The sequence below is a fragment of the Taudactylus pleione genome, unplaced genomic scaffold (genome assembly GCF_031769625.1).
Source record: "Taudactylus pleione unplaced genomic scaffold, aTauple2 ptg000004l, whole genome shotgun sequence".
NCBI lineage: Eukaryota > Metazoa > Chordata > Amphibia > Anura > Myobatrachidae > Taudactylus > Taudactylus pleione.
In genome coordinates this window covers 6,896,361-6,916,440 of record NW_028284407.1, presented here as the reverse complement: position 1 = coordinate 6,916,440, position 20,080 = coordinate 6,896,361, and the positions used below count along the sequence as shown (strand labels likewise).

At 45.3% G+C, this 20,080-nt stretch overlaps 1 protein-coding gene across 2 annotated transcripts in view; it reads left to right on the top strand.

Moving 5' to 3' along the window:
• Positions 1 to 14,967, top strand: part of LOC148543378 (intelectin-1-like) — a 28,475-nt gene extending 13,508 nt beyond the window's left edge. For both annotated transcript variants that reach the window (XM_088473144.1, XM_088473066.1), the window contains 5 exons: positions 2,244 to 2,491; positions 4,291 to 4,449; positions 6,093 to 6,213; positions 11,217 to 11,323; positions 14,480 to 14,967. In XM_088473144.1, coding sequence (XP_088329270.1) covers positions 2,244 to 2,491; positions 4,291 to 4,449; positions 6,093 to 6,213; positions 11,217 to 11,323; positions 14,480 to 14,632 — 788 coding nt within the window. In that variant the 3' untranslated portion in view covers positions 14,633 to 14,967. The remainder of the gene's footprint in view (positions 1 to 2,243; positions 2,492 to 4,290; positions 4,450 to 6,092; positions 6,214 to 11,216; positions 11,324 to 14,479) is intronic.
• Positions 14,968 to 20,080: the final 5,113 nt, after the last annotated feature.

The following is a 20,080-nucleotide window of genomic DNA, read 5'->3' as shown; positions in this document are numbered from 1 at the left end:
TGTTTGTTATGAGTTGCATGAAGGAGCCAGCATTAGTAGGGCATGCTGGTTCTAGTAGTGCTAGTTGGAGTTCCCAGGGGTGACTCCCAGGTAAGCTGGCTCTCAATTTGGATGCATTTATGTATGTGCCTTTATCATGAGGCCTTACATTTGACAAAATTATATATGTGCCTTTATCATGAGGCCTTATAATTGGTATATTTTACATTTGGGGTGAGCGTTTGGGCGTAGGGCCCCTGGGACTGGTCTGGCTGGGCCTCCTCAGGGCATCACCACTTAATACACATAGTTGCTTTTCACATCACCTTTTATGTTTGTTTATTATTCATGTATTTTTTCACATATATTTTAACCTCTCATTCCACACTTAATGATTACTCACACACAGCTATACTTTACACTGCACTGTCACTCTTTTTCCATTTTCGTGTGATGCCCTGGGGGGGTCCTGGGCTGGACGTTTTTTGGGGTGCACTGCGCCCCGGACGTGAACCCCTTAGTGTTAGGGACTGCTGGTAACAGAGAAGCCGTGACGTGGCCCAGCAGCCTCCCATGTATTTGCAAATGCATGCAACTAATATCTCTGAATTTCTATGACCATATAGTCTTCATATATTGTTGCAGGTATTATTCAGTGTGCTGAGGTACAATAGGGGGTTAAATCCCCCTCCTTTTTCTACTTAGTCTGACCCCTCCCTTTCATGCACCTGATTAGTACTGCTAGATTGATTGAGCAGCTGCCATTTTTGTTTATAATCTAGATATTGTCATAATATCGACCATGTGAATGCTGACAGTCGGCATGTCGACAATGCGATTTTACATGCACTTTGAATGTAAGCCTAATCTTAGCTGCAGCCTAATCTGAAAATGTCGCCATAATGTGAATGTTGTGAATGTCGACACTCTGCCCATGTTGACAATCAGACCACGTTGACATTCTGACTGCATACTGTCCATGGCACAGCAAGGCAAACTGCTACTCTATATGAAATGTCACAGTGTAAATCTCCTACCACTTTAGAACGGGTTGGGTATGGATTGTCGGCGGTCAGGATGCCGCTGTTCTGAATACCGTCAGCACCATCCCGACAGTCAGAATCCTGACACCTATAGGTAAGTATGCTAGCACTAACCCTAACCCCTACCCTAATCCTCCCTCCCCGGTGCCTAAACCTAACCTCTCCCCCTAGTGCCTAAGCCTAACCTCCCCCTCCCTGCACCCTAAACCTAACACTCCCCCTCCCCGCACCATAAACCTAACCCTCCCCCTTGTGCCTAACCCTTACCCTGCACCATAAACCTAACCCTCCCCTAACTGCTGATACTTACCTTTGGTATGCCAGCAGTCGGGATACTGGTGCCGGGATCTTGACGCTGTCGTGATTTTGGCGCCGGTATTTAGATCACCAGCATCCCGCGCGCCGGGATGCCGAATACATCCCCTTTAGAACAGCTCCTTTCATTTAATGAAACTGATACATTTTTCTCCTAAAATACAGCTCAGTTTAGCCTCATTTACTTTATAAATTAAGCGTAAGAGTGAGGGGACAGGGACAGGTTGTATACGTGTGACTTGTATGTGTGACACTGTTTATCTCATTTGCTCAGGGTGTAACTTGGAGGCCACAGCTCAGGTGAAGTCCTTTAGTAACAGCACATGTCACATAGTCTGCAAATGCAACTTTGAGCAACTCCGGTTGCTTCAGTGACCTATGCATCTCAGCTGCATCTCCAATTGCAGCTTTGTGGGTTCAAATGGGAGGCAATGAGGCATTCGCACGTAGGATCAGTGTGCCATGGACAGGGATTTCCCGGTGCTGTGGGCGTGTATTCAGAGGTGAGCACACGCAGAGATCAGGCTGATTTCTGGCGGATCTCTTGCACCAGGTATGGAGCCGATAGTGAAGGCAACATTCACTAGTGGATGGATGAGGGTGGTGACTGCATAGGTGCAAGTAACTCTGAATACTAGCAGATATTCACATTTATTTCTAAGCAAGCAATGCAACACAGAATCAGGCTCACACCTGTTTGGCGTTTGAGACCCCTCACTCCAAAGAGCTTTTCCTTGACCTATAGGATTTTTTTCTGTCCTATAAATGTTTTTAAATAGTCGGTTAGTAGCAGCTAAAGCTCAAGCTGGAGACCTTTGCCCTTTTTTATGTACACAGAAAGAAATGAAAGCCTGGGGTTAGATGTCTTGAATTGGTTTTAAGTCCTGTATGTTTCTGTGCTCACAGATGGAATTTATACCTTGACTACTGAACATGGCATTTCCTACCAAACCTTCTGTGACATGACAACCGGTGGGGGAGGCTGGACATTGGTCGCAAGTATCCATGAGAACAACATCAATGGAAAGTGCACGATAGGAGACCGCTGGTCCAGCCAACAAGGGAACAATGAAAGTAATCCTGAAGGCGATGGCAACTGGGCAAACTATGCCACATTCGGGTTACCTGATGGAGCAACCAGTGATGACTACAAGGTAACAACCATTGTCTTCTTAGCTACACAGAACAAGTATGATGTTGTTATCTTTACAGGTAGATGAGTTAACACCCTCTTTCTAGGCTATAATTGCTTTTTAAATATGGAAAATAACTGTCACTTTTGATGCCAGGGGGTAAAATTACTAAAGTGAGAGGTTTTAGAAGTGAGTTTTAAAAGTGATGTTGCCCATAGCAACCAATCAGATTCTAGCTATTATCTTCTAGAAGGTGCTAGTTAAATGTTAAGTAGAATCTGATTGGTTGCTATGGGCAACATCACTTTTAAAACTCACTTCTAAAAACTCTCACTTTAGTAAATTTACCCCCAGGTGTCACAGATGGACAGCGAACCCTTCAGATCCTACAATATTCATTATAGGAAACATAACTGACCAAAGCAATATTTCTGTTCTGGGACTGTGGCCAATATAACGATTGTAGCATTCTAGCACCCCTCTCACCATGATGTCACATTGGAAAAAAGCTCCCCCACAGCAGAGAGTAGTCATATGTCAAACTGGTGCAGGAAAATGGGATGTAAAAGCACCCCCAATAAGGGGCAAATTTATTAAAAAAAATATGTAATTGGGCCCATTAATTATAATTTGTTATCATTCTATACAGTATTGCAGCAATAAGGAATTCTTTTTTTGGCCCCATTTATCAAAGAGCTCTGGCCGGTTCAGCAGCTCTTTTAAGAGGCTGTTCCAATGAAGCGCTTTAAAAGTGAAGTGATAGCTGTTGCTGTTGCAATCGCTTCACTACAATCTCTGACAATGTGCATGTGCGACCATAGGGGGATATGACTAAGCCTTGGAGAAATATAAAGTACCAACCAATCAGCTCCTAACTGTCATGTTACAGGTTGTGATTGAAAAATTACAGGTAGGAGCTGATTTGATGGTACTTTACCTCTCCAAGGCTTAGTATATCTACCTCATAATGTCACACATGAGCAGCGCCATTTGCCAAAATAGATGCACGAGTAGATGGATGCTGCCGGAAAGGATATTGGAAGATCCCTTTTGTGCATTAGTGCAGACAAAGCGGCTGTCGCCATCTTCAGATAGCCAATGGGATCAAGCTCTACGCTTATTGGCGGTAGATAAAGAGGGCAGACCTCAGTACACTTAAAGAAAAATGGGGACTATGATCTGCTATATTAGTTATCCAAATGTAGGAGATAAATTCAATAGATCACACTTGTTTCTGATGGAGTCAGCGGAAGTGGATTTTTGGTGATTGTGAGGTGGCATGACCATGGCCTGCGACAGTGGTTCCCAAACTTTCCTACATCATGGCACACTAGAGTATAAGCATTTTTTTTCCACGGGCACCCCTAAGCCAAAGGGGAAGTCAGCAAACATTATTAAATGAAGTAAATTGTGCTTATGTCATTATATGTCATCCTTAGGGTCACTTATGTGGTGGTGGTGGACAGGGTTGTGCTTCTGTTTGTCCACATATTCTATGATTGGCAGCCACAGCACCCAGTTTGGGAACCACTGGCCTAAGAGATAAAAGAAGGTCTGGATTTCTGTGACTAAAAAATAGGCAATCAGGTTAGGTTACCACCATTTTAAAATTAAAAACGTATGAATTAACACAAAGTTACACATATCATATAGTCCTACATATTAATTAATAATTAGCACACAATAGATTTTAATGAATGTACTGTAATTTCACAATATCACTGTTGTCAAAAAAAGAACTCTTGTGTTATACAATTGTTAATGTCTATTAAGTCTCCTATGAACACAGTATGTTCTTTGTTTTCCCTGTGCATATTCAGAATCCTGGCTATTATGACATCTCTGCTGATAATGTGGGTTTATGGCACGTGCCGAACAAGAGCCCCCTGTCCCTGTGGAAGAGCAACTCTCTTCTCAGGTATCGCACACAAAATGGCTTCCTTTCTGCCAAGGGAGGAAACCTCTTCCATCTATATAAGGTAAATATTAAACAACTTTGGGGGGATGGTAGAACCGCCCATGGCTGTGACAGATGCTGTAACTCATGATGTGGGGAATTAAACTGGAATTGGTTGAGAGAGCTAAGTAGTGGATAGAGCACATGCTGATGTAGCCACTTTCTGCCAAGCTGGTGTATTATTATTACTATTATTAGCTTGTACTGAATGACAAGATAACAAATATACATAGTAACACATGTGAGCATAATACTGACACATAATAAATACAAATATAACCACATGGTTGCATATGTAAGAATAATACTGACACATACTGTAGGTGCATGGAACAGCACCCTGCAGCCTAAAGAGGCTCCTGGAGCTTCCTAAGAACGTTCAGCCTCTTCCTGGTCCTAACAGCTCCATCAGCCATCACGGTGACTTCATGACATGACATGTTTGGGCTGATGGCGCAGAACCGGCACAGGGTGGATTATCGTCCTGCTGACCCTGAATGCACAAGTTTATAAACGTTATTACCAAGGCCGGTGCAAGGTTTCTCTGCGCCCTAGGCAACATTTCACCTACTGCCTCTGCTCACATTCAGTGTCCTCAATTTATAATATACTATATAGAAGTGCCCCAACTCATATGCCACACAGCAGAGTCCTAAAATTATAATGTGCCTCAAAACACTGCCCCCAGTTAATAATAAGTCACACATCTGTGCCATAAGTTCATAATTATGCCACACAATGCCCCAAATACATATGCCACACATGTGTCGCAAATTCTTTATATGTCACACAGCTGTGCCCCCAATACATTATGCCATACATCTGTGTCCCAATATAACTCAACACCCATTAAACCCCCCCACGCACGCACACACACACACATCCTGCCAGCACTCAATTATCTGCACACACTAACCCTGTCAGCCCTCATTTACACACGCACTCACCCCGGACGAGGCATAGACCTCATGGCACTGGTAGTGACCAGTGAGGTCATGTGTGATGTGAGTCGGAAATAGTGGCACCTGCGAATGATTAAACCCGCAGCTGCTGCCAGCGCCTTGTGAAAGAAACATGTCTTTTAAAGAGACATCCTTTTTTTTTTTGGGGTGGACTCAGCAGCGCCCTCGTGTGGCCAGCGCCCTTAGGTATTTCCGGCCCCGGTTATAACTTTACTCAAAATAGCTACATATCAAATTTAAACCACTCCACTAGTTAAATTTCAGCTTTGCCATTTGCCTCCTAAAATACTGCCTGTTGGAGCCTTATTTATGTCTTAAAATTCATGAGAATGAGGGAACAATGGGACTATCTTTATTTCATATGTCACATATCTTTACTTGAATGCTTTTATTACATTGGTATATGTGCAAATGAAAATAGTCTATGCAATATAAAGTGCACATGGAGTGTGTAAAAGGCGTGTGATTGGTGTATATGGCATCCCAGTAAAACTACTGGCCAATGCCTGATATATAGCTCATTTGATAACATGGAAAAGTCCCATAGATTTCATAGGAAATGTGGCCAGATGTTATCTAGGAACTCCTCCCTGAATAAACAATCTTCATCCCCTGTTCATTTAAATATCCAATCATCCCAGTTTGGGCATTACGTAAGTTTTTTTTGTAGCTTCTTAAATTACCCCTATAATCTCTCTTTTAGAAATATCCTGTGATGTATAATATTGGGAAATGTCCCACAGACCATGGACCCGCTGTTCCGGTAGTTTATGACCATGGAAATGCAGAGAAGACGGCCAATCTCTTTGGACCAAATGGGAAAAGTAAGAATGTTGTCATATGTGATCTAGCCTTATTAGGAGATAAATAATGTGATAGAATAAATATACGGCACTCCTGTTCCGCAGCCAAAAGGCTGATGGGAAATGTCACTTTAAAACACCTATGAATAATAACCAAAAAAGAGCACATCATTTTGTAGCGTTGCGGGTCAATGCTCTCCTCCTTGTTACTCACAGAAGTATCTTCCTTGTGTACAAAAAATGAAACACACAATAGTGCAATATACTGTAGTATTTTAAAACAAATATGGAATCCACCAAATATGAATAAATATACTAAAGGTAAAGGCTGATTGGTACAATGTTTTAGTTATCCCAAGGAAAAGAAGATAGCTCCAATATATAGAATATCTGGTGTTTATACTCTATTCACTGAAAGAAAAGAAAGTGCTTATCATACGTTTCTTTTAAAGTGAAAACCACACCTTAGAGGAATGAGGACCTGACTCAGACCTGCTCGCTAGCAAGCGATCGCTCATTGCTGTCAATGTTAGCAAATGTGCGCATGCGTATAGTTCGCAGTGCGAGTGTACAAACTAGTACGAGCGATCGGGATGCGCTCGCTCGCCCTGCAAAGACAGCCCAGTGGAATGAGTGACAGGAGAGGCTGTTTGTGGGCAGGGTCAGGGCAGTAGTAACGGGGGAGTGGAGTTGCGGACGCAGGCGTGCCACAGTGTTTCAACGCTGTTTCTGAGGCGTGCATAATTAGCCGGCACCGTCATAGTACACATCACCTGGTTGAATTATACACTGAATGCTCGCAGTGCTTGCGGTAGCGTACAGTCAACCGCAAGCGCTGCGGTCAGGTCCGATGGAACCCCATGTACCGATGGTTGTATATACTTCCTGGAGTTGATGTTCGCTAGTGGGCGGCTAAAGACAGGCTGGTGGGCATCTGTAAACACAAAGTGATCGCTCGCCAAGACATAGTGGGCGTGCTTATGCCTTGCCGTGCGAGCGGCTGCATTGACGTCACTTAGCTGAATTTCCATAAGCTGGGAGCGAGCGAGCGGGTCTGAATCAGGCCCTTAGTCTTATAATCTCTAACTAGCTTTAGAATAGGTAAAGGCCCGTCATAATTCATTGGTCAATTTATCAATCTGACTGTTGATACTCCCACGTAGAGCAGATCCTAAGTAGAGCAACAAGAAAAAAAACAGATATTACATAATACCATCAAACAAGATGGATATAACTTTTATTCAGTGTTATACTCACATAAAACATTACATAACATAGATAAAAACATGTAAGGTCACTAGTTTCCTAACAAAAGAAGGCAGCAAAAGGATTTATCATGCAGAAGTCCCAAGGTGAATCCGGGTCCTGGAGACCATTAGCAGGAAAAGTGCTTGGCTTAGTTGATGCCCTGAGGAAGATACATAAAGTATCGATGTGCATTTGCACGGTGAGTGAGTGAGGACACCTGGTTTCCTGGCCTGTTTACAACTACCAAAAGGACTTTCCTGCTAATGATCTCCAGGACCTGGGTCCACCTTTAAGGGCAACTTCTCAATTTTATCTCTCTCGAAAGTTTGATACATCTCCCCCTCTATCTGGGAGGTAAACAGAAGAGTTCTTGTTCTCTCAGGGAGTCTAACTCGCTCCTCAGCCTCAAGTGGCATTACAACTACAAATTCTAATACCTAGTAAGTGTATCCTTTGTCGTTTAATGCATCACATGCGCTCTGACTTATAACGTAGACTAGTAGTGTGCCACCTTTTAGTAGCTGAGACCCCGAGACCTAATGTGCTACTGTTGTAGTACCCTAAAATGTTAATGAACAATTGTTCTGGTGCCCCAAATAGACAGTTTCCAATAGCATGACTTACTGAATATAATGGGGTCCCAAGCACAGACTCTTGGCTATACTTGGGTTTCTGACTGTACTTCAAAATATATTTCATCTATCATCTTTTAATCACCTCACATGATGCACCATTATTTCAGTATGGAAAATATCACAATACAGAGGCTCCTATAATGTGAAAAGGACCAGAGTCATATTAATTTCGAAAACATATACCCATCTGGAGCATACAGAGTCAGCGGTTACCTAGGCTGTCAGTCACTACAGTAGGTGGCGCATAAAAATCTGAATGAGTGGCAGGATGTTACTCATCCAAGGGGAGACGTATCAAATCTTTGAGAGCGATAAAGTGATTAAGTTGCCCATAGCAACCAATCAGCTTCTATGACAGTTAAAAGCTGATTGGTTCCTGGCAACTTCTCTACTTTATCTCTCTCAAAGGTTTGATATATCTCCCTCCCATTGTGTTTAATACCCCTGTGTTGGATACACACGAAGGACATGGAAGAGATGCAGCAGCAGCAACTTCTTACATGTGGTGGGCTAGAAGTGTCACGTTAGGCTATGATGCCACCCAGAAACAGAGGATATCATCTCTAGGTTCATCCTAATGTTAGAATTAGCAGGGGCAGGGCTATTGATAACAATAGGCAGCTGTCTATTGGCGCCAGCAAAAAAACATAAGGATGTCTCTTCTAGTACATAACACCGGTGACGGCCACGGGTTTTATCAGCCACCACTTGTCACAGTGCGCCACACGCCGGCTTGTACTTACTGGGTCCGGCAGCACTGGAATCCCAGGCAGCGGCCGGGGAGTCCCCGGGGCCCGTTGCCGATGTGTCCGGCTCCCTCCGTTGTGCGGCTGCTAAGTGCTGGCGGCTGGCGACTGCGGCTCTCCTAGGAGCGCGCACGCCGACCTGCAGTAAGATTTAAAGAGACAGGCACGCATAACGTGAGGTCACGTTTGGGCACGAATTGAACTCCTCCCTATAAGAGGGAGTCTCTGGCAACAGGCAGGGTATAGGCTCCAATACCTTTCTCCAGCGGTCTTGTGCATTTCTCATTACCTGTTCCTGACCTTGGCTTTGTCCGTGACTCCAATTTTGTCTGATCCCTGGTACTGCGTTGATAATCCGGTTCTCATCTTGGCTATCCTCCATGACCTGTATACGTCTGCTCCCTTGTACTGCCTTGTCCGTTTGGTTCAGTCGACTATGCTGTAAGTCTTCTCCGCTACATCCAGAGTTCACCAGCACCTGTATAGGGGAACCTATTCTGAGGGCCGCGACCTGTGTGTCGGACGCAGTCAAGTCCATACCTTCTTGCGAGAGTCTCTGGTGAACACCACCGGCACATTATACTCTGTGCCTCAGAAATAGGTCACGTCAATTCCTAAATATGGGTTGCATTCATTATCTACCCAAGAGTTGCGACACCGCTATCTCCACTGTGACCCTGCACACCTCTGCTGACTGCTGGTGTCTGCTGTTTTCACTCTGTCTGGTGTGGGCAATGACAGCAGCACTGTCAGTCACATGACTGACATGTGTGCTGTGAGTGTGATGCCTTCCACACAGAGTGGGCGCCTGTCCCCAGCTCTCTCCCCCTTCTAATCACAGGAGGAATTAGTTGCTCTGTTTCCTCTAATCCCCTCTCCCAGTGGTTGATGCTGTGCTGTCTCTACAGACAGACAGGACAGACAGGACCAGCAACAGAAATCTTGGGACCCAGCTCATGTTTTTGGGACCTCTTATCCTCTCCCAATAGGTACATGCAGGTCAGCCATTGGCTTGTCCCCACTTTCTCTCCAGCCATATCCCCAACTGTGTCTCTCAGCCTTATCTTCGCTTGTGTTGCACCAGCCTCAATCCTCATCTCTCCAGCCTCATCCTCGCACCATCCCCATCTCCAGCCTCATTCCCCTGTGTCACTCCATCTCCAGCCATCCACTCATCTCCCCTGTCTCTCTCAGCATCATTATCCCCCCACCCATGTCTCTCAGCTTCATTGTGTCTCTCAGCTTCATCTGCTTCAATGTGTCCCTCAGCTTCATTCCCCAGCTCCTGTTTCTCTTATCTTCATTCCCCAGCCCCTGTGTCTCTCACCCTCATTCTCCAGCCCGTGTCTCTCAGCCTCATTCCCCAGGCCATGTCTCTCAGCTTCATTCCCCAGCCTGTGTCTCTCTCTGCTCAATTCCCCACCCCAGCCCCTGTGTTTATCAGCTTAATTTCCTAGCCCCAGTGTCACTTAGCTTCATTCACTAGCTTGTGTGTCTCTCAGCTTAATTTGCTAGCCCCTGTGACTCTCAGCTTCATTCCACAGCCCCTGTGTCTCCCCAGACCTGTGTCCTCAACTCCATCCCTCCACCGCCCGACTCATGTCTCTCTAGCTCAGCCCAGCCAACACTTACCTGCTGCCTGCTGTTCCTCATCCCTGGCGGCACAGGCCCGACTCCTCTCTGATGACGCCACGAGCGCTGAGCTGGGGTCCGATGGGTGACATCGTCACCGAGGGCCATGCTGCAGAATGCAGCATGGCCCCCACTGTCGTGCTGTCACTCCCGACATGGGCAAGTGTGTATTCACTTGCTGATGCCGGGACTCCCGCCGGTTCCCGCGGCATGATAGATCGGCTGGGTAGACATCGTTAAATGTGTACCCAGCTTTAGACTGAGCTTATTCGCATAAATACACTTTTTCATGGATGTGTCATTTCTGTGTATGTTCGGATGCATTCACTTCTACACAAGGTCCTTTGTATGTTGTATTAAAAAATATATATATTATAACTGCTGAAAGTCTGGCTGTTAACTTAAGACCTACCTCCACAGAACTGATTGTTAAAAAAAATTGAGTTCAAGAGTTAATTGAGAGAAGCATTGCATTTGCTCTGTTGGCTAATTGCTAAAAAAGAAAATGGTCCAAACATGTTTAGAATGTCTATTGATTAAAGTAACCAACTTTTGCTTTTATTGTCTATTTTTCACAAAAAGAAGATAAAAGCTAATATCCGATATGCTACTGTATGGTTAGATTAGAATGACACCTTTCAGCAATGTTAGTAGTAGATAACCTACATTTTAGTTACAGTACTGTATGTGTTTTTAAATGAGATTGTTTAGATAATACAGTAGCTACAGTTCTCATACTGAACAGTGTTATCCTCTTGCACAGGCTCATTCACTGCTGGCTATATCCAATTCCGAGTAATCAACAATGAACAAGCATCAATCGCTCTATGCCCTGGAGTAAAAGTGACCAATGGCTGTAATACAGAACATGTAAGTTGCTACTAGTCGCATAGAAAGACACAGCTCCATGATAAATTAGTGCATCAATAAGCTACTATGCTAAATATATTCTTTTGTTTCAATGTAACGGTTGGAAGCAAAGAATTGATGCTCCATTGTGTATAACATCTTGCAGAAAATTCTCCAGAATTACTCTATTTGTATTGTGTTCATGCAGCTGCTATTTACTGTTATACTGGTGATTCTGAGAGAACTGCAGGGCAATTGATCCAATAATATAACCTATATGATCCTGTAATGACCCCTATCCCTGATAATAATTTAATCATTATCAACTGGATCATTATTAGTCCTATTAGTAAAATGGTCAGAGCAGAGGTTCCAAAATGGGTGTGGATTGAAAGAACTACAGTAAAAAGGTCGACAATGTCAAGATAGACACCAAATGTTATACAGTCAATAGGTCGATAGGGACAAAAAGTTGACATATAAGAAGATTGACAGGTAAAAGGGTCCATGTGGTCAAAAGGTCGACACAGAAATGGTCTACTCTTAGGATTAGGCTCCCCCGGGGCACCTGGGGTTAGACACCACCCTGGGAGTTTTAGGGTTAGGCAGCCCTTAGGGGGGGGGGGGACAGGGGAGGGTAATAGTACTTACCTGCCCAATGCAAGATCTTCATCCTGTCGGGCATCCGCAATCGGTATTTGAACTGGCTAAACAGCTGCCAGCATTTCCATTCCCTAATTAACAAAACAAAAAGTTGGTCTGGTCACATACCAAAGGGGCGTGACCACTGAAAATGGGCTGTGCCAACATGACACACCACCCATTTCTCGTCACTCTGGGAACATTCATTTCCATTCCATATACACCTTATCTATACTGTGGTTTCTCACAATGTGGAACCTCTGAAGAAATACAATATATCCTCCTTGGGACGATGGCGTCTTCAGTCAGTATTCACTATTCATGTAGGTCACATCGTGTGGAAGATGCCTGTTTGTGTAGGAATATTAACAAGGTCATCATCATACAACAGTGGTTCAACCAGACTCATTCTCCCTGTGTAATTTGCTTCCCCCTATGTCTCTCAGCCACACAATCTCCCCCTGTGTCGACTCTCAGCACACCATTACCTCCCTGATGCGTCATCTCTCAGCACACCATCACCTCCCACCCTGTGTCATCTCTCATCCACACCATCACCTCCCCACCGCATCATCTCTCTGCACACCATCACCTCCCACCCTGCATCATCTATCAGCACACCATCACATCCCCACCGTGTCATCTCTCAGCTACACCATCAGCTCTTACCCTGTGTTGTCTCTCAACACACCATCACCTACTCACTGTCTCATCTCTCAGCACACCATCAACTCCCCCCGCATCATCTCTCAGCCATACCATCACCTCCCACTCTGCGTCATCTCTAAGTACACCACCACCTCCCCACCATGTCATCTCTCTGCACACCATCACCTCCCCACTGCATTGTCTCTAAGCACACCATCACCTCCCCCCCTGCATCGTCTCTCAACCACACCATCACCTCCCACCCTGCGTCATCTCTAAGCACACCATCACCTCCCACCCTGCATCATCTCTAAGCACACTATCACCTCCCACCCTGCATCATCTCTCAGCCACATCATCACCTTCCACCCTGTTTAATCTCTCAGCCACACCACCACCTCCTACCCTGCATCATCTCTCAGCACACCATCACCTCCCCACCACATCGTCTCTCAGCACACCATCACCTCGCGAACTGCATCATCTCTCAGCACACCATCACCTCCCCACTGCATTGTCTCTCAGCACACCATCACCTCTCCCACTGCATCATCTCAGCACACCATCACCTCCCCACCGCATCGTCTCTCAGCCACACTATCACCTCCCCCTTGCATCATCTCTCAGCACACCATCACCTCCCCACCGCATTGTCTCTCAGCACACCATCACCTCTCCCACTGCATCATCTCTCAGCACACCATCACCTCCCCACCGCATCGTCTCTCAGCCACACTATCACCTCCCCCTTGCATCATCTCTCAGCACACCATCACCTCCCCACCGCATTGTCTCTCAGCACACCATCACCTCCCCCCCTGCATCATCTCTCAGCACACCATTGACTCCCCCCCCATATCATCTCTTAGCACACCATCAGGACATGAGATTGGTGTGACACCATGTGTGCAGCCGACAAGGGGAGGGGGAGAGGTGCTTTGGGCCGTGTTCACTTCAATAGCATTGGTGTGAGTGGTGGGTGAAGGCGCTGCTGCTACCAGTTTGCTGGACACGTGAGCCACGTGTCACCCCACAACCTCTATGTGTCCACCCATTTCCCTTTGAAATGTAAGCTCTTGTGAGCAGGATCTTCTCTCCTGCAGTTGTCACCATGTACTAATTATGTAATTTGCGGCTTGTGATGAACTAACTGTATTTCTAGTAACTCATGTAATCTACTGCATCCATCTTCTAAAATTGTTTCCCTTGTGCCTATGTAATTCTTTATGTTCTATGCCAATACAGAGTACTTCTGGCACCATATACATTAGATAAGATAATACTAAGACAAAGAAAGGGAACAGTAAATATAAAAAATATCAGAAGCCTGCAGTCTATGGAATCTTTAGCTGAACTTAAGTCAATTATAATGTATAGTGCCCCTACAAGCTGCAATTGTAATAAATAACTATGTTTTACACCTAAATAGCGACAAATTTACCTGCAGTAACAGGTTGTCATGGGTAAATGCAGTGAACTACCACATCTGATCTTGCAAACAGTCATTGCTGCTCTAATGGAGGGCAGGTGAAGAAGATACCTATAGCAACCAGTTAGCTCCTACCTACCAGTTGTTAGAATGTACTCGATAAATTATAGCTATGAACTGACTATGTTACAATGAGCAACACCCCCTCTTGTCCGTATTTAGAAGGCATGATACAACTCCCCTTGGATCTTTCAAATTTGGCATATCTATGTGTATGCCAAAGCTAACAGAGGTCTGGCTTTTAGGCTGGCAGACCAAGTACCTGTACTGTTCAGTGTGTGGGTGTCTGTATGAATTTTACCATAGGTTAAATTTTGAAGATGCTTGCTATTATTTATTTTCCACCTACAGCACCTTTTCAACTCTAACGGTAATTACTCTCCTTTTAACATTTATAGTTCTGCATTGGAGGAGGCGGCTACTTTCCCGAGGGGAACCCCAGACAATGCGGGGACTTCACAGCCTTAGACTGGAGTGGAGTTGGTACACACACTGGATGGAGCGCTAGCAAGGATCTTATCGAGGCAGCTGTGCTTATCTTCTATCGCTGACCTCCCCGTCTTCCTGACATTAAAATAGATACAGAAACGTTTTAAAGGGCTAAGAGAAGAAGAACCACTAGCCCACTAAGTAGGACAAAGCCTAATATAAAATGTAGCCAAATACAATTATTAATGCCTCTTACTGCCAGGTAACTACTACGGTTGTGAATTTCATGTGGCAGTTTTAAAGTTTATGTTGATACAGTTGGTTTCTACATGGTATTATTCTAGTTAGTTGGTTTACACTGGTTACTTTTGTCTCCCGGAGAATGATCATGGTAGCATATTGGAAATACTGTAATCACTCTATTATATTTGCATTAAATAGATCAGTGAAAAACAAACAGTGTGTCAAGACATATTAATTTATCATGACAGAAGTATACCTGCCAAAACATTGAGACACAGAGGCTGGTTCTGAGTTGGACGGACTTTTGCGGATGGGCGATTTAGGGCGGGAACTGGGCGTGCGATCGCACAGAACTCATCTGTCTTGTGGGAATGTTGTGGGAGTATTGTAGGCGTTTAGCTATATTTCCGTGTTATTCTGGCTTGTGTGTATGGAGAAGAGAAGCCAGTTCTAGATCGCTCTCTTACACATAGCATGGAGCTGGTGCACGTGTCGATACTAATGATGGTGGTTCCTGCTCGAAGCCGCACAGATTCTCGCATCATCCCTACGGAAACTTGCATTACAATAATGTTGTTATTAGAGATGTGCTGGTCGGCTTTCCTGAAATACGAACACACCCGAACTTAGGTGCTCCAATTTTAATCGAGTCCTCAGTTCGGAATCACTTTGGGGTTCCGAGTGGAAACGAGTCTTTAGTTCTGAATAGTTTGGGTTTTGAATCGAATAAAGTCTTTAGGGCCTGATTCAGACCCGGTCGCTATGCTGCACTCTCTCGCAACAAAAAAGAGGCCGGGTATGCAAATATGCGATCGCACTGTCTGGCTGAAGGACGCCCTATGTCTTCCAGTGCGACGGCAGAGCAAACGCACGCTGTAGTATAAAACCGCCCACCTCTCACTCGTAGCACACATCAGCTCCAGGAAGTGAGTGATTAATCGAGTACCTCGAATGGCTTTATTGCTGCACGCAGCTCTTGTGGTAGGCCTTACCCCACCGCAACAGTGCGATCAGTTCAGCCTGAAATACACCCAAGTCACATGTACAATGACGCTACTTTTCTAATTATGCACTCCCATTAAACTCCGTTTTGACACTCAGGCACGACTCTCCACTCCCCTGTCTTTACTGGACTGCCCCTGTTACCACACTGAAACGGCCTCTCCTGTCACTCATTATACTGGGCTGTCTTTGCTGGGCGAGCAAGCGCTTCCCGATCGCTATGAGTAGTTCGCACACATCAGCAGCAGCGAGAGGACGGCTGATAGCGACCGGGTCTGAATCAGGCCCTTAGTTCAGAATCACTTTTGGATTCTGGGTCGAACTGAGTCCCGGTTCGGTTCTGTAGTCAGTTCGGAACTCGGATTTAAAAACTGTACTTGAGTCTACGCAAGAGCAGCGTCATGTGACCCGCCCTGCCAATGAGGATGTCCCTGGTTCATGGGTCACGTAATCAGGATGCGTGAGCGAGATCCGAACTTTGAATTCACAATACTGAAATACAAGGTATTTATTAGGGGTGAGTGGGTTCGGATTTCTGAAATCCGAACCCCCCCGAGCCCCCCCGATCCGAGTCCGATCCGAGTCAGGCTCGACTTTTCCCGCCTGACTCTGATCTGAAATCGAGGCAAAACGTCATCATCCCGCCTTCCGAGTCTCGCGGGTTTTGGATCCTATATAAGGTACCCGCGTCGGCGCCATTTTCTCACTCGGCTGTGGACAGTGAAGAGGGAGGGTGGGAGTTAGGGCTGTGTAGTGTAGTGTAGTGCTGCTGTTGTCCACTACTTCAAAGTCCATAGGGGCTGGCTGTGTTGTGCTGTGCTGCTGTTGTTAATAGGGGCTGTGTCCACTACTTCAAAGTCCATAGGGGCTGGCTGGACTGTGTTGTGCAGTCAGTTCTCCATAGGGGCTGTGTCCACTCCAAAGTCCTGTGCAGTGTCCCAGTCCTAAAGGAGTGCTGTAGTGTTGTCCAGGGGGTGCTCTGTCCATCAGGGGTGCTCCCCCCAAGTGCTAAAAAAATAATATATTTTCTGTGTTTGTGAATTGTGTGCGCAGTAGCCGCACGTGCATCAACAAAGTAGTGCCAAGCGTGCGCCTGTGTCATAAGTAAAGGGCCGGCTGGCTTGACCGTTAAAGGGTGCTGTAACCCCCGAAAGTACACTCCAGTCCAAACCAAAAAAAAATTATTTTCTGTGTTTGTGAACTGTGTGCGCAGTAGCCGCACGTGCATCAACAAAGTAGTGCCAAGCGTGCGCCTGTGTCATAAGTAAAGGGCCGGCTGGCTTGACCGTTAAGGGTGCTGTAACCCCCGAAAGTACACTCCAGTCCAAACCTAAAAAAAAATTATTTTCTGTGTTTGTGAATTGTGTGCACTGTGGCTGCACGTGCATCAACAAAGGAGCAGCGCCAAGCGTGCGCCTGTGTCCCATAAGTAAAGAGCCGGCTGGCTCATTTCTTAAAGGGTGGTGTAACCCACAAAGTGCACTACTCTCCAGCAAAAATAAAATAATATTTTCTGTGTTTGTGTGCGCTTTAGCCGCACGTATATATATCAATATAACATAAATGGAGGACCAAACTTTCTCCGATAAAAATAAAATAGGGAAAGATCAAGAACCTCTTCCTCCTAGTGCTGTTGCTGCTGCTGGGAGTTGTTCATCATCCCAGAGAGGAAGTAGGAACATCACTACTTTTACTAAACAATTGACCCTCCAACAGTCCCTAGCGATGAGGATGAAGTACGACAGCAGTCATCCTGAAGCAAAACGTATAACTGAGGCCTTGACTGCTATGTTGGTGTTAGACGTGCGTCCGGTATCCGACATTAGTGCAGTGGGATTTAGACAATTGATGGAGGTAGTGTGTCCTCGGTTCCAAATCCCGTCTAGATTCCACCTGCATCCTCAAAGCAGCAGCGACAAGCGTGCGTCTGTCTGTTAAAGGGTGGTGACACCCTCAAAGTGTGCTACACAAACAATTAAAATATTGTTCTTTTTTTTTCTGTCTATGTGAATTGTGTGGGCTGTAGCCGCACCTGCATCCTTAAAGCAGCAGCGACAAGCGTCTGTCTGTTAAAGGGTGGTGACACCTCACCTCAAAGTGTTCTACACAAACAATTAAAATATTCTTCTTCTTTTTTCTGTCTTTGTGAATTGTGTGGGCTGTAGCCGCACTTGCATCCTCAAAGCAGCAGCGACAAGCGTGCGTCTGTCTGTTAAAGGGTGGTGTAACCCTCAAAGTGTGCTCCACAAACAATAAAAATATTCTTTTTTTTTTTCTGTCTTTGTGAATTGTGTGGGCTGTAGCCGCACTTGAATCCTCAAAGCAGCAGCGACAAGCGTGCGTCTGTCTGTTAAAGGATTACATCGGTGACAGCATCCAAGTAGGCATGTCAGACAGTCCGTACCTGTACTGGCAGGAAAAAGAAGCAATTTGGAGGTCCCTGTACAAACTGGCTCTATTTTACCTGAGTTGCCCCCCCTCCAGTGTGTACTCCGAAAGAGTGTTTAGTGCAGCCGGGAACCTTGTCAGCGAAAGGCGTAGGAGGTTGCTTCCACAAAATGTGGAGAAGATGATGTTCATAAAATGAATTATCAACTCTTCCAGGGAGACCAGCCTCCAGAACGTACAGAGGGACCTGTGGTTCCAGCAGGGACGAATTAATACTCTGTGAGGATGAGGATGTACACACTGAAGAGGGTGAGGAATCGGTGGATGAGGAGGATGAGGATGACATCTTGCCTCCGTAGAGCCAGTTTGTGCAGGGACACATTAATTGCCAGCTTGTTTTGTGGGGGCCCAAACGAACCAATCATTTCAGCCACAGTTGTGTGGCAGACCCTGGCGCTGAAATGATTGGTTTGTTAAAGTGTGCATGTCCTGTTTATACAACATAAGGGTGGGTGGGAGGGCCCAAGGACAATTCCATCTTGCACCTCTTTTTTTTCTTTGCATTATGTACAGTTTGGGGCCTAGTTTTTCAATGCCATCCTGTCTGCCACTGCAGTTTCACTCCTAGATGGGTCACGTGTTTGTGCCGCCCACTCGTGTCGCTTAGCATAGTCATCCAGCTACCTCGGTGCAACCTTTTGGACATGAAAACACTATTGTGAGGTGTGAGGTGTTCAGAATAGACTGGAAATGAGTGGAAATTAAGGTTATTGAGGTTAATAATAGCATAGGAGCAGAGAAACCAACAAATTCTGTGATTTTAGCTGTTTTTATGCTTTTTTAAAAAAAAATACAGATCCAAAACACAAAACCCAGAACCCCAAACACGGAAGGGTGGTTTTGGCAAAACCAATCCAGATCCAAAACACGAAGAAAGATCCAGATCCAAAACCAAAACACAAAACACGAAAAGTGGCCGGTGCACACCCCTAGTATTTATGTTCGTTTTTTTATCTATGGTTAATATACCAACTCTGCATTATGATTACCTCTGTGTATATGGTTTTAAATTGCATTTCTTTATGCGGCCTGGTTAACAGGTCACACCTGTTTATGGTTTACTCATTAAGAGCAGTATATATGTTGACCACATTTTGGGACCTACATACACTTGTTCCTGAGGGAGGGGTGGGTCTATTCCACACAGAAATGTGTTGAGCTGTTTTCCTGCATGTTGGACTGCACTGCCCATCCAAAAACATTGGGCCTAATTCAGAGCCGTTCGCTATTTGTGGTCGCTCGTTTAAAAACAAGGGGTGGCTATTCAAATGATCCGTACGCACATTGCAGTCTGTTCACACCTCTAAGTCTGAACGAGCGAGCAAAACATACGCTCGTTTATTTGTTAAAAACGCCCCCTGGCCGCTCGCATCCTACGTCATGTCCGCTATTTATTAGATTAATCGAGTACATCGACCAGCGTATGAACTGCTCGCTATTCTTGTGGTTGGTGTTTGCTACCACAAATTTGCGAGCAGTTCTGGCTATAAAATAACCCAGTGACGTGGTCAATGACGCTGCTGTTTTAAATATGCACACCCATAAAACGCCCGTTTTGACCTTTAAGCACGCCTGCGTTCGGATCTCCACTCCCCATTTTCAAACACCTTCCCCTGTTACCACCCACATACGCCTCATTCTGTCACTCAAAATAGCAGGCCCTCGCTATATTGCGTACCAACGATTTTCGGCCGCACTGACTGGTTCGCGCATGCGTACTAAAAACCGTACGCATGCGCAGATGTGCAAACATCGCTCGGAACGAGCGTACTGCCGCTAACGAGCGGCTCTGAATGAGGGCCATTATTCTCTTTGATGTTAGTGTCAAGAAATACCAGTAAGCACTTGTGAAACAAATATAAATCATACAGTATATA